The 12,742-nt window shown below is 41.3% G+C and overlaps 1 protein-coding gene across 2 annotated transcripts in view; it reads right to left on the reverse strand.

Moving 5' to 3' along the window:
• Positions 1-12,742, reverse strand: part of SETD2 (SET domain containing 2, histone lysine methyltransferase) — a 76,473-nt gene that overhangs the window by 48,818 nt on the left and 14,913 nt on the right. For both annotated transcript variants that reach the window (XM_079794373.1, XM_079794374.1), the window contains 3 exons: positions 10,508-10,523; positions 4,219-8,555; positions 1,908-2,039 (listed from right to left, as the gene is read on the reverse strand). In XM_079794373.1, the coding sequence (XP_079650499.1) occupies positions 1,908-2,039; positions 4,219-8,555; positions 10,508-10,523 (4,485 nt within the window). The remainder of the gene's footprint in view (positions 1-1,907; positions 2,040-4,218; positions 8,556-10,507; positions 10,524-12,742) is intronic.

The raw sequence follows: 12,742 nt of genomic DNA on the forward strand, positions 1-12,742 counted from the left end.
TAGTTTATTTCCTATCAGTGCACCCTCTCTTATATTCCACTCCAATCATCAATTTGATCTTCTGAAAGTAGCTAACTGATCTACATTTAAGAGAAACTAAAGCCACCATTTATCATCCTTGTTCAGAGTAAACACAATATAAAGTGGCAAGTCTTCTCCCCATGTATACTAGATAAAAATAATAAATTCTCAGTAGTCCCAAACTGGTAGAAACAAAGGTTTAAATACTGAGTAAGGCCCTAACCGGTTTGGCTCAGCGGATAGAGCGTCGGCCTGCGGACTGAAAGGTCCCAGGTTCGATTCCGGTCAAGGGCACGTACCGTGGTTGCAGGCACATCCCCAGTAGGGGGTGTGCAGGAGGCAGCTGATCAATATTTCTCTCTCATCAATATTTCTAACTCTCTATCCTTCTCCCTTCCTCTCTGTAAAAAATCAATAAAATATATTTTTAAATAAATAACTACTGAGTAAGGCTAAAATAGAAATTACCAATCACTTCAATACGTTACGTTTTGTCAAACTAATAGTAAACATTTTCATAGATGTTCAAAGGATGAAGATTCACTTCAGAGTGAGGTAGTGAAGGAAAGCTTCCAGAGGGAGCAGGATTCAAGCAGAGCCTCTAGTGACACGTAGGACATGGACAGTACGGAAAACCGGAGCCACAACAGCAGTGCCTGCCTGTGTGCAGAAACAGGAAGCAAGGCCCACGAGCGGAAACGGAGCTAAGGAGCTAAGGCGCTAAGGATAACTGATCAGCAAGGTGGGCTGCTGGAAGACGGGAAGGAAGGTTGTTGCTTTACTATGAAGGGCTCTGAATACCAGGCTCAATCTGAACGTAATGCCAAGGACTACCAAAAGTGTGAGTATGGGAGTAACACGGAGAAAAAAAGTCCGCACTTCATTCCTAGTAGCAAGGCTGGCGAGAAGAGCCGGCAGACTGCAGAGACCAGGGCAGCAGTGCCAAGTTCGGGAACAGGGTTCATTCTACGTCTCTTCTTCGTACATGTATACCGCCATCCTACTTTTAGCGTAGGTAAAGGAATACTAAAAATGCTCTCTCTCCTTTACTTTTACAGTATCTATGTTTTATTTTTATAACATTGTAACGAGCAAAACCAAAAACTTAGCCTTGAAAGAAAACATTCATTAGCACTAAAAATAAGGTAACCACCACCATAAATCACCTTCAATAGTCTCATGTTAAAAAAATTTATCACACATTTTTAATGTACAGATATACACTATTTACTTAAAAAATGTAGAAGCAGGTGTCTACTAATAGAAGATTAATACTTAGGGTTTAACTATGAATAGAGTACGTAAGGCAGCTAAGGGAAAATTTAGGTAGGCCCTTTACATATGGCTCTGAACAGGTCTTCAAAGCATTTTATTAAGTGTGTGTATGGTGGGGGCGAAGGGGAAGAGAACAAGTATTTTAAAAGTAGATACAGTAAGATTTAATTTCTGTACATAAAAAGAGTAAATATTTACCTATGTTGACTTAGACATAAAACTTACCTAGAAAGACTACAAAGAGAGACTGCGGTTTGGGAAAGAAATACATTTTATTTTATGAATTTTTGAAATAATAGGGTTTTATCTCATTTTACAGTAAAAACTAACGAATAATACTTACCTCTCAAGACATGAACATTATAAGAAATAAAAGGAGACTGGATAAAAATTAGTATTACATTATTAGCATTTTAGGGCTACTTTACAGAGCACTTACAATGTGTACTATAATCTAATGCAAAATATAAGGGAGAGAGATTTATTGCTTATAAACACTCAACAAAAGACAGAAGGAAAAGGTTAAATTTTACTCCTCACTAGTAATTCTTCTCAGTATTTCGAGACATTTACTAGAGGCTGAACAAAGCAAAGCCTTCCCGGTCCCTTACCATTCGATCATGAGGAGACGGTTCAGGCAGTCCTCCCCACATGCGACTTCCCCCTGAGCCCTTTCCTCTTTAGACAGGGGAGCACACTCGCACTGCATTCGCTTAATATCCCGATGGGATTTATTCTTCTTCCTATTGGGTAAAATTTTATCAACACTGGTTAAACAAATCTCCTGGCAATGATACAGCATACACAATCAAATAATGTGCTAAATCTCATTAGCTTCACATTGAATGATTCTGGTTAAGCCAATCATTCAAAAGGAAGAAAACATCTAATCACTAGAATTTGTGATACTGGAACACTACAAATTGTTTTGCAAAAAAGATGAGAGGCAACCTTAACCCTGGCAGACTGGACAAGGGGTAAGTTCAAGTCTATCACTTTGTACTCACTCACTTATTCAGGTCAGCTAAGCCTGGGAATTTGTGCAATTTCAAATGTTAATATTCACATTTGGCTCATGAGAAAAACTGGAAAACCCATTAGTACCAAATAGTGACATTGCTAATTAAAGACAGTTTTTTTATTTTTTAAAAATATATTTTATTGATTTTTTAGAGAGGAAGGAAGAGGGTAGAGAGTTAGAAACATCGATAAGAGAGAAACATCGATCAGCTGCCTCCTTCCTGCACACTCCCTACTGGGTATGTGCCCACAACCAAGGTACATGCCCTTGATCAGAATCGAACCTGGGACCCTTGAGTCCGCAGGCCGACGCTTGATCCACTGAGCCAAACCGGTTAGGGCTAAAGACAGTTTAAAAATCAGTCCTCAAGGATGAACAAGTATCAGCTGATATACAGGCTGAGGAAGAAAGGGAGTTGCTAAAAAAAAAAAAAAAAAAAAAAGTTTTAAATCAAATCTTTCAGAGAATCTTTCAGCAACATCGCATTTATACAAATTCTACTTAAAAGAAAAATGAATTTTAAAAAGAATTTAAACCTCATTTGCAAATAAACGTAAATGAATATAACTGTAGGAAGCCCTTTACAGCAAGGCGGGGGAAGGGGGGGTGGAGTTATTTTTAATAGAAAAAAATTTCTGATGGGACATAACTTTACAATGAGGTCTTTTATCTTAAACACAATAAAAAATAAAGCCCTGGCCAGTTTGGATAGAGTGTTGCCCTGTGAACTGAAGGGTCCCAGGTTCGATTCTGATCAGGGACACATGCCTGGATTGCGGGCTCCATCCCCAATAGGGGGCATGCAAGGAGGCAGCCGATCAATGATTCTCTCTCATCATTGATGTTTCTAGCCCCCCTTCCCTCTCCCTTCCTCTCTGAAATCAATAAAAATATATTATAAAAAAATAAAAATAGCCGAAATCGGTTTGGCTCCGTGGACAGAGCGTCGGCCTGCAGACTCAGGGATCCCGGGTTCGATTCCGGTCAAGGGCATGTACCTTGGTTGCGGGTGCATCCCCAGTGGGGGGTGTGCAAGAGGCAGCTGATCGATGTTTCTAACTCTCTATCCCTCTCTCTTCCTCTCTGTAAAAAATCAATAAAATATATATTTTTTAAAAAATAAATTAAAAAAATAAATAAATAAAAATAAAAATTCCTCATAAAAAAAAAAAGTTGAAAACTTAATGGGATGGCAAGGTTAAACTAGAGGAGAAATTCCCCTAAGGAGAAAGTGGGTAGTTAGAAGACTACAGATTTTTCTCAAAAGGCAGATTTAGCATATATTTCTATTGGGGAAATGGGATCAGTGCTTGGGGTGAAAGCAAGCATATGAGCAGCTCTGGAGCCAGTAGAGGAATATGTTTCCATTACTCCTATTCTCATTATACCTTGCTTCATGTTAGGGATTTGTGGTAAACCATTTTACCATTTACTTCTAAAACATGTTACACTACTACCAAACTTAACCTATTAACAATAGACTAAAAAGCCTGACAAACCCATATTCTATCCTAGTTCCAGCTGTACGAAGTAAAGATACTTCATTCTGAACCTTTTTGAAAAGTAGACGGAAAAAATCGAACTTAACTACTTCTTCTCTAAGAGTAGACTATTTTAGTACAATTTGGTTTCATTTTCTGCCACAGTTTCACATGTAAAAGGAATTTTTAAAAAACTAGCTGGCCTAAATGATACTTCTAGAACTAAAAGGTAATGAGACAAAAAAGAAAATGAGACACCCCTCCGGGGAGGGGGGATCTAAATAAGTAAACACACGTTTTAGATTTTTCTATTTATATTTTATCATGCAATTACATTTCCTACAATTGAGGTCATATATTCTGAATTGTTGAAAACTAATGTTTTAAAGAGGTTAAAATTTGCCAGATTATGGTGTTTACCTTTCTGTTAAATAAACGTTTTCTTCAATCAGATCGAAGTAACAAGGCATCTTCCCCTGCTTGGCACATTCCTTCCATCGCTGGGGGTCTCGGAAGTCCTCCATGACACAGGAAGGCCCGGCCAGCGCGGAGCCTGGGGGCGCCGCAGCCTCGCACAGCTGTGCCTCCACTCTCACCTTCTTTCTGTCCTGAAGCTCACCATCGCTTTCAGAATCACTCTCCAATTCCTGCCTCCTTTTTTTAGGAGGCCCTCTATCTTTCATATCACTTTTTTCTAAGTTTTTTGAAAGAACTTTCTTTTCATGTACAGCTAATGAGTCCTTAACGGAATTGCTGCTTATTTCAGGGGCTTGCACTGACCCCTTGTCCTGCTGCAGGGACAGAAAAAACTGACCAGACTGGCTTGAAAACTGCGATCCTACCCGCCGGTCCCAGTTCTCTTCCTCTTCACGGTCATCTGTTAAGGAATCTGGGACCTGACCTTGAATCCGATCATACACAGCCCCAGTTCCAGGTCTACCTGCTGATCGTGGGTCCCAGTAGCCATTGCCTTGCCAGCAACTCCGTGCCCCACCATACTGCTCTGCGCCCTGCTGATACTTGTGTCCACCGCGGGCTCCATAGCTGCTGTCTGGCTGCTGGTACGTGGTAGTCGGCTTTTCTTGCGGAGAGAAGTCCCACCCCACGTTTCTGAGCTCTTCCGATGAACGGAAGCCATCCACTCGGGAGAGCTCGTAAGAGGAGGAAAAATTCAACTCTGTTCTTCCCAGTCTACTGTCTGGCCTCTCAGGGAAAGGCGTCTGTTGCCGACAGTTACTTTGAACATCTTCAAAATCCTCAGAATAAAGCGGCAGCTCCTCTTGCCTGGAGGCTATTTTGGCCCTCACTGTTTCTTCAAAACTTGGATGACCTCCCGGGTCTGACTTGACATCAGAATGACTTGTACTATCAACTCCATCACTCTGCGGATGAGCAATTTCAGTCAGGTGGTTATCTATCTGTTTTCTGCTCATCTGTGTAAAACACATTTCTGAACTCTTCTCTGTTCCTTTATGAAGGAAGAACTTCTCAGTTTGAGGACAGGCTTTACTTGCTATGCTCTCAAATTTGTCCTCATATGAATGTCTCCTCGACTCCAATCTCTCGTCTTCCCAGTGGTCAGAATAGTGTCGGTAACTGTGACTGCTCCGAGAAGAACACGGGCTTGTTTCTTCCATGGGCAAAGTCGAATTCTTTGGCACAACCACCACAGACTGAAGACGGTTCCTTGGAATACTGCTGTCGTCAGAATCTGTCTCTTCTGAATCGCTTTCATCACTTGAACTTCCAGAGGAACCAGAATACTCTTCGTGAAGAGTAGACACGATCTCTGAGGCATGACCACTACTGTCACATTTTAAGGTATATGTCATATACTCGCTGTCTTCCGTGGTTAAATTCAACTCACAAGAAGAAAGGACAACTTCTGAATCATCAGAAGTGTGTTCATGTCCCCTTCTTCCTTCTTCATCTAAAGGGATTTCTGGTCTTCCTCTTTCATCAGGCAACATGCTATTCCCTTCTTCTTGAGCCTCATGCAAACATTTCCCAGATAACCCATGATTATGCCTGTTTTCCCAGGAAGCAACCCCCCTACCTAAGTCAGGAAGGCCACTGCCTACTTCTATCATGTCTTCTCCATGCTTCGAAAACTCTGCGCTTTTACTCTTCAGTACGGCACCAAAAACTGGAGAGGGGTCCTCTCCACATTGCAAGAGAGCGAAATTGTCCACTGTTATTCCTGGTGGAAGACTCTGAAGAGATGAAGCAATGCCTGAACTCTCTATAGGTTGATATAAATCATCAAAATGATTAACAGAAGCCGAACTAGTGCTACCGGCACTCTTACATTCCTTGCATGCAAATGCTGAGTGCTCATCTGTCAGACTTCTAGTATCACAGGTGACTGTCTTTGACTTCAAATGCACATTCATAAAGCTATCGGAGGAAGTCTTCCTCACTGAGGGCTCCGTGCCCTCAGCTGCAGAATGGCACAAGGAAGGGCTGTTGTCATTTGAAGCATAATACTCGTCTGAATCTTTGGTTTTACAGCTAGAAACTCTCATATCAACTGGCTCTTTAACTACCGTTTTGCAATAATCAGTCATAACTGGCACACTCACGAGTTTATCTTGGTGTGGTGACACCGGAGGCTCCGTTTCTCTAAATGGGCTTTCTGCCTTACTACACTGCATGCAAGTATCACCCAAGTCTTTTTCTTTACAACTGTCAGTATTCTGAAATCCATTTGATGAAAGCACACATGCTTTGACCAAAGAGGATACCTCTGATCCAGTCACACTGTCATCTGAAGACATGAAGACAGTGTCAGTTTTAGAAGTGCAAAATGTTACCAAATCAGATTCTGTGTCAGGAGATCCATTTATATTTAATTCCATGGGACAGTAACTTCTTAATTGATCATTCTTCACTTTAGATAAAGAATCTAATTCCTTAATACTATCATGGCTATCATGTCCTATAAATTCAGATTTAAAAATAGGCGATTCTTCTAGTTTTTTAAAAGGCGGTGAATCATTTAATCGATTTGATAGAGGAGGAGAGCCCGTCCTTTCTCTTTCAGGAAGTTTACTAATCATTCTGACTTCACTACCCTTTGAACAATGAGTCTGTAAACTAAGAGAATGAGAGTGTTTGATTTCCTCAGTTAATTCTGCACAACAGAAAGAATTTTTTGATTTATCAGATTTGGATATAGATTTTGAAGGAGCAGATTTATAACGGGAAGCACTGTTTTCGTGCTTGGAATATGATGACCCCCGTCGGAATCCCAGTTCACTAAGGGGAGAACAACACCTTTTCATTGCTTCATTTTCTGAAGTCCTTCTGGATTCTCTTTCTGGTTTTGAAGAATACTTCCCTCTTTTCTCCATCTCTGAGTAAGGTTCAGTTTTGCAGTCCCGATCGGATTTAGAATAGGATGATGATGTCCTTAGGTCTCTGTAAGAGGAGGAATGAGATGAGGTTCGCCTTAAGTATGTCTTTTTATACTCATCTTCAGAATCAGAACTCTCTCGTGCCCTGTTATCTGTATACGGCCGAGAATAACGTGCCCTCTCTCGATAAGGGGAACGGTAGCGACGGTCAGAGTCGTAATAATGGGATCGTTCTGACCGGGAATAAGATAAGCCAGTTCTAGAGCCTCTGTCAGATCTAGAACGAGATCTGCTTCGCCTTCGCTCTCTCTCTGATCTACATCGGGAGGATGTATACCGAGTATCTCTTTCAAGTTTTGAGTAACTAAAGTATTTATCATCTCTTTCTGTTTTAGATCGTGAAGATTTCCCTAAATCCTCACTTTTTAAAGGTGCTAAGCTCTTTTTTGAATCTCTTTCCTTTTCAATGCTTGCTGGACATTTTAAATCATGTGATCTCTGACTTGAGGAAGTCCGGACAGAATCTTCATCAGATTCTGAACCAAGAAAGGTGCCTTCAGATTGTGAGAATTTCTTCTTAGAACCTGTTCTTTTAGAGCTCAGAGTCCTCTTAGAACTATCTGGAATTTCTTCCTCCTTCCCAATATGGGAGTCTTCTTTTTGTGAGGGAAGGTTTGCTTGCTCATTCCAGTTCTGAGTTATGTGTTCTTCTGAACTGTCAGACACAGGGTCCTGCTTAGGGTCCACTTCTGAAGATTCTGGTTCAACTGTAGCTGGTGGGTTCTTCAAGGCTCTACCTGCTCCATCGGCCGATGCGGTCATCAGAACCATCATTGGCGGGTGTGGCAAGGCCACTGGCTCGGTTACTGGTGCTGGTGGTGAAGGTAGTGTGGCTTGGGGAGGTGGAGGCGGTGGAGGAGGTGGCGATGACGGTGGTGAGTCTCCAGTTGTTGATTCTGCGATGACTGCTGGTAATGGTACTGTGGCGGGAGGGGCTGTCACTGGTGTGGCTGTAGCTAGCAGTGGCCTGGATGTTACTTGAAGCAGATGCTTCTTAAAATGAATTTTTCCCAATTCTACCCTTGATTTTGGTGGGGAAGAGTCTTCTGCGGTAGATAAGGTCTCACCAATGTCCACTTTAATTTTAGGGGTCAAGTCTACTTGAAGAGGTACAGCTGGGGAGGTGGGAGTATCACTTTGCTTGTCATTGCCCAGTGCAGTCAGAAACCTGTTCGGCAAAGTTTTCTTTGTAAGGCTGAAGCTGAATGACACCTTCTGTCGTCCCTGTTCCTCCAAGTTAACTTTTGTCTTGGTGCCTTTGGGCAAAAACCGACTAGAAGCAACACCTTTGAACACCGGTCCTTTGATGAAACCTGTTTTCTGCACATTTTCAATCTTTGCCTATAAATGAACAAAACAAGCAGTTACTACTATAATAAAGTTACTTTCAAATGGCTATCATCACAGTTTTAAATGTCAGGGAAATTAAGTCTTTTTTTAAAATGACAAACAGTATAACTTTCAATAAGTACTTTAGTATTATTTTTTCTTTATTGATTAAGGTATTACATATGTGTCCTTAGCCCCCCATTGCCCCCCTCCACCCCCCTGCTCATGACCTCACCCCCCTGGTGTCTGTGTCCATTGGTTAGGCTTATATGCATGGATACAAGTCCTCTGGTTGATCTCTCCCCCTTACCCCCAACCTCCCCTACTTTCCCTCTGAGGTTTGATGGTCTGATTGATGCTTCTCTGTCTCTAGATCTGTTTTTGTTCATCAGTTTATGTTGTTCATTATATTCCACAAATGAGTGAGATCATGTGATATTTATCTTTTTCTGACTGACTTATTTAGCTTAGCATAATGCTCTCCACGTCCATCCATGCTGTTGCAAATGGTAGCAGTTCCTTCCTTTTTACAGCAGCATAGTATTCCATTGTGTAGATGTACCACGGTTTTTTAATCCACTCATCTGCTGATGGGCACTTAGGCTGTTTCCAAATCTTAGCTATGGTAAATTGTGCTGCTATGCACAAAGGGGTGCATATATGCTTTGTGATTGGTGTTTCTAGTTTCTTGGGATATATTCCTAGAAGTGGGATCACTGGGTCAAATGGGAGTTCCATTTTAGTTTGTCTGTTTTTTAGGAAACTCCATTTTGTTCTCCACAGTGCTGCACTAGTCTGCATTCCCACCAACAGTGCACAAGGAGTACTTTAGTATTTTTAAAAATTAACCTTTTGCACTCGGATGTCGAGTGTGACTCGACACGGTTAGCATTGGTAGCAGGAATCGAGAAAAAAGCAAGCGAGTGCAAAGGGTTAAAAACATACTCCAAAATTTGGAGAATAATAAAGCCCTGAGTACCCACCTGTATTCCACAACCCAATCCTCCCATCTCACTCACTGTACAGACTAAGTTAACCAAAGGAGGCCTTCCTGCCTTCTCTGCCCCTCACCCTCGGCACACCATCACTCTCTCTGCCTAGGCCCAACGCATCAGGCCACGCTGGTGTGCAGTCTGATCCTACTGCATGAGAGACAACTACAAAGTATAATCTAAGAAGACTTCTCCCTCCATTATTTGCCAAACCACCAAAGGAAAGTTAAATGCATAACCTAGGGTGTAGCGGAGAACTTCAGAAAAATCGACAACCAACTCCAGCCTAAATTAAAGATGGACGTTGCCATCTGCAGCCTTCTTCTAATAGATGGTCTCTAGTCAACTCTGGCTATTTAAGAGAATAGTTTTCCCCCAACCTGGTAAAATCTAAAACCAGCTTGCAACATTACACAGTAACCATCCAAGCAGGAAGTGTCTCCATATGCATTCCCACTGATCAGTCTTCACATACTCGCAAAAACAGATTCCCCTTTGCAAAGTAAGTCTTACGTGGAGGCTCAATACGTAACACAAGGTAAGAACTCTCTCTAGCTGGCCGGTGTGGCTCAGTGGTTGAGTCAACCCATGCACCAGGAAGTCCCGGTTCAATTCCTGGTCGGGGCACATGCCCAGGTTTTGGGTTTGATCCCCAGAAGAGGGTGGGGGGAGGCAGCTCATCGATGTTTCTCTCTCCCTCCTTCTTTCTCTAAAAGTCAATAACATATTTTTTTAAAAAAGAAAAGAAACTGTCTCCAGAGCTCCCAGCTTCCTTCACCTTGCCTAAGGCTCTGGAAGTGCTAACATTTAACAACCATTTTCTTGATATATATATTAACGGCCCTCTCTAGAATAAGTTACTGCTGATCCAAAACCAAAATTAAACAAAACCATTACTTCATTTCACATTCCAAAGAGCAAAATGTTAAATGGTTTCAATTCTACAATTACTGAATAACTAGTTAAACTTACCTCATTTTCTTCTTCTCTGTTGTCATCCAACCAAGAAAGCATGCAAAAGAATAAAAAGAAATCGTAAGTACTTAAAACCAATTGAAAGTGTTTTCTTTTTTTAATTAAAACTTAGGATATGTACAACCTACAGGTATATTCTATATGGACTGTCCTTTCATTCCTTCATGGCCTCGGGTACATTTAATATCAAATATTTATTTTCTATGCTAGGTGCTAGAAATAAAAGGTGAATAAAGCTGCCCTAGCCGGTCTGGCTCAGTGGATAGAGCGTTGGCCCACGTACTGAAGAGTCGTGGGTTCAATTCCAGTCAAGAGCACTTACCTCGGTAGCAGGCTCAACCCTCAGCCTTGGTTGGGGTACAGGCAGGAGGCAACCAATTGATGTGTGTGTCTCACATCAATGTTTCTCTCTGTCTCCCCCCTCCCTTCCACTCTATCAATGGAAAAATATCCTCACTGAGGATTAACAATATAAAAGGTGAATAAAGCTGAGTGCCCTGCCCTTAAAAAGCTTATAGTTATAAATACAAAATATAATTTTGTTATAAAAGTAGGTACAAGGATAGAAATATGCTCAGTGTAACAGCAAAGAGTAAAACAAGGCCCCAGCCGGGTTGCTCAGCTGGCTGTTTCTCTCACATCAGTGATTCTTTCTCTTTCTTTCTCCCTCCCTCCCTTCCTCTCTTTCTCTCTCAAATCAATTAAAAAAAAAAAAATCCTTGGGTGAGGATTAGAAAGAGTAAGTTTAGTGAAAGGACAGGAATACAAAGAATCCTCCCTAAAAAAAACAAACTTTTTTTTTTGAAAAATTTATTTGTAGGAAGACCTGAGCAAAGGTACAGAGATTAAAACAAAACTATTTATGTGCCAATAAACCCTAACAACTCAATATTGCCAGAGTATAAAGTGTGCAGCAGAAAGAAGCCATTAGTCAGGTCCAGAGGCCAGGCTTCTCCTGAGGAGAAACGCATTTTATAAACCTTACGGATCATGGTTCTCAGTCTTTTCCGGTATATATTCAGTAGTTTCTCTGCCGAGTGTAAGGTATACACACCTGCTCCACATCACAGCACGCCTCTCTGAGCGCCCAGATCCGTATGTTCTCACAAAGGTAACACAATGACTCGCGAACCCAAAGCCAGGAAGGCTGGTGTGCACGAGCACCCACGGCACACGGGGAGGAAGGCTACCAAGGGCTCCGACGGACAGCCGGGTTACATTCTAAGCAGGTGACGAAGCCGCACGCGGCCCACAACCAGTATTTCTGCGGCCCAGCCAATATAACAACATGTAAGAAGCATTTTAATCAGAACTTTGTAACCTAATTTTTACAATGTCCTGTTATACGTAATTAGTAATAATAAACTACAACGTTCACTAATGACTATAATTGTGTTGCATGCATTTCCCTTATGCGCCTTACACGCACGCGCACCATTTCTCTCCACTAATACTGGCAGCGAATATTTTAGCAGCTGATGGCCACGTCATTAGTCTTGGACTGACTTGTTTGGTGTGCGCAACAGGAAGTATTTTGCTTTTGGAGAACAAAAAAAAATAGGTTTATTTGCATTACGTTTATTAATTTATGCAGTTATTCAGTGTCTGGTAAGTTAATGTTCAAGATAAAATATTCATTTTTATTAAAATGTTCTATTATTTTATGTTCACGATGACTTATTTCAGCCCTTTGATTTCAGCATGTCTCTAATGAAATAAACCTACATTTCTATGAAAATTGAAGCTTTTGTTTTTTTTGCAGCCCACATAAACTTAAACTTTATTTGGCCCATGTTAGCCTTTGAGTTTGACATGCTTGCTGTAACAGGCTATGTTGCAAGACTGGAATACATAGAATAATCTGTTTTAAATGTCCCTTAAAAGAAATGTAAAAAAAAACCTTTCCCCAAATGTAGGCCTAATATCACCATCATTCAGTTCATTCACCAGTGTCGAAGGTAGCCATACAAAACTAAGTAAAAAAGGGTAAAAAAAAAAATAAGTTAATAATGAAACTTGAAGCAGTGCCTAGGCTAAACACTTTTTTCTACTAAAAAAAAAACAAAAACACTGAAAATTTCACAGCCGTGCCCTGGCTGGTTTTGCTCAGTGGTTAGAGCATCAGCCTGCGGACTGAAGGGTCCCGGGTTTGAATCCAGTCAAGGGCATATGCCTGAGTTGCAGGTCCAATCCCAGGAGGGGGTGTGCAGGAGGCAGCCAATCAATGATTCT

The sequence above is a fragment of the Cnephaeus nilssonii genome, assembly GCF_951640355.1.
Source record: "Cnephaeus nilssonii genome assembly, chromosome: 17".
Taxonomy (NCBI): Eukaryota; Metazoa; Chordata; class Mammalia; order Chiroptera; family Vespertilionidae; genus Cnephaeus; species Cnephaeus nilssonii.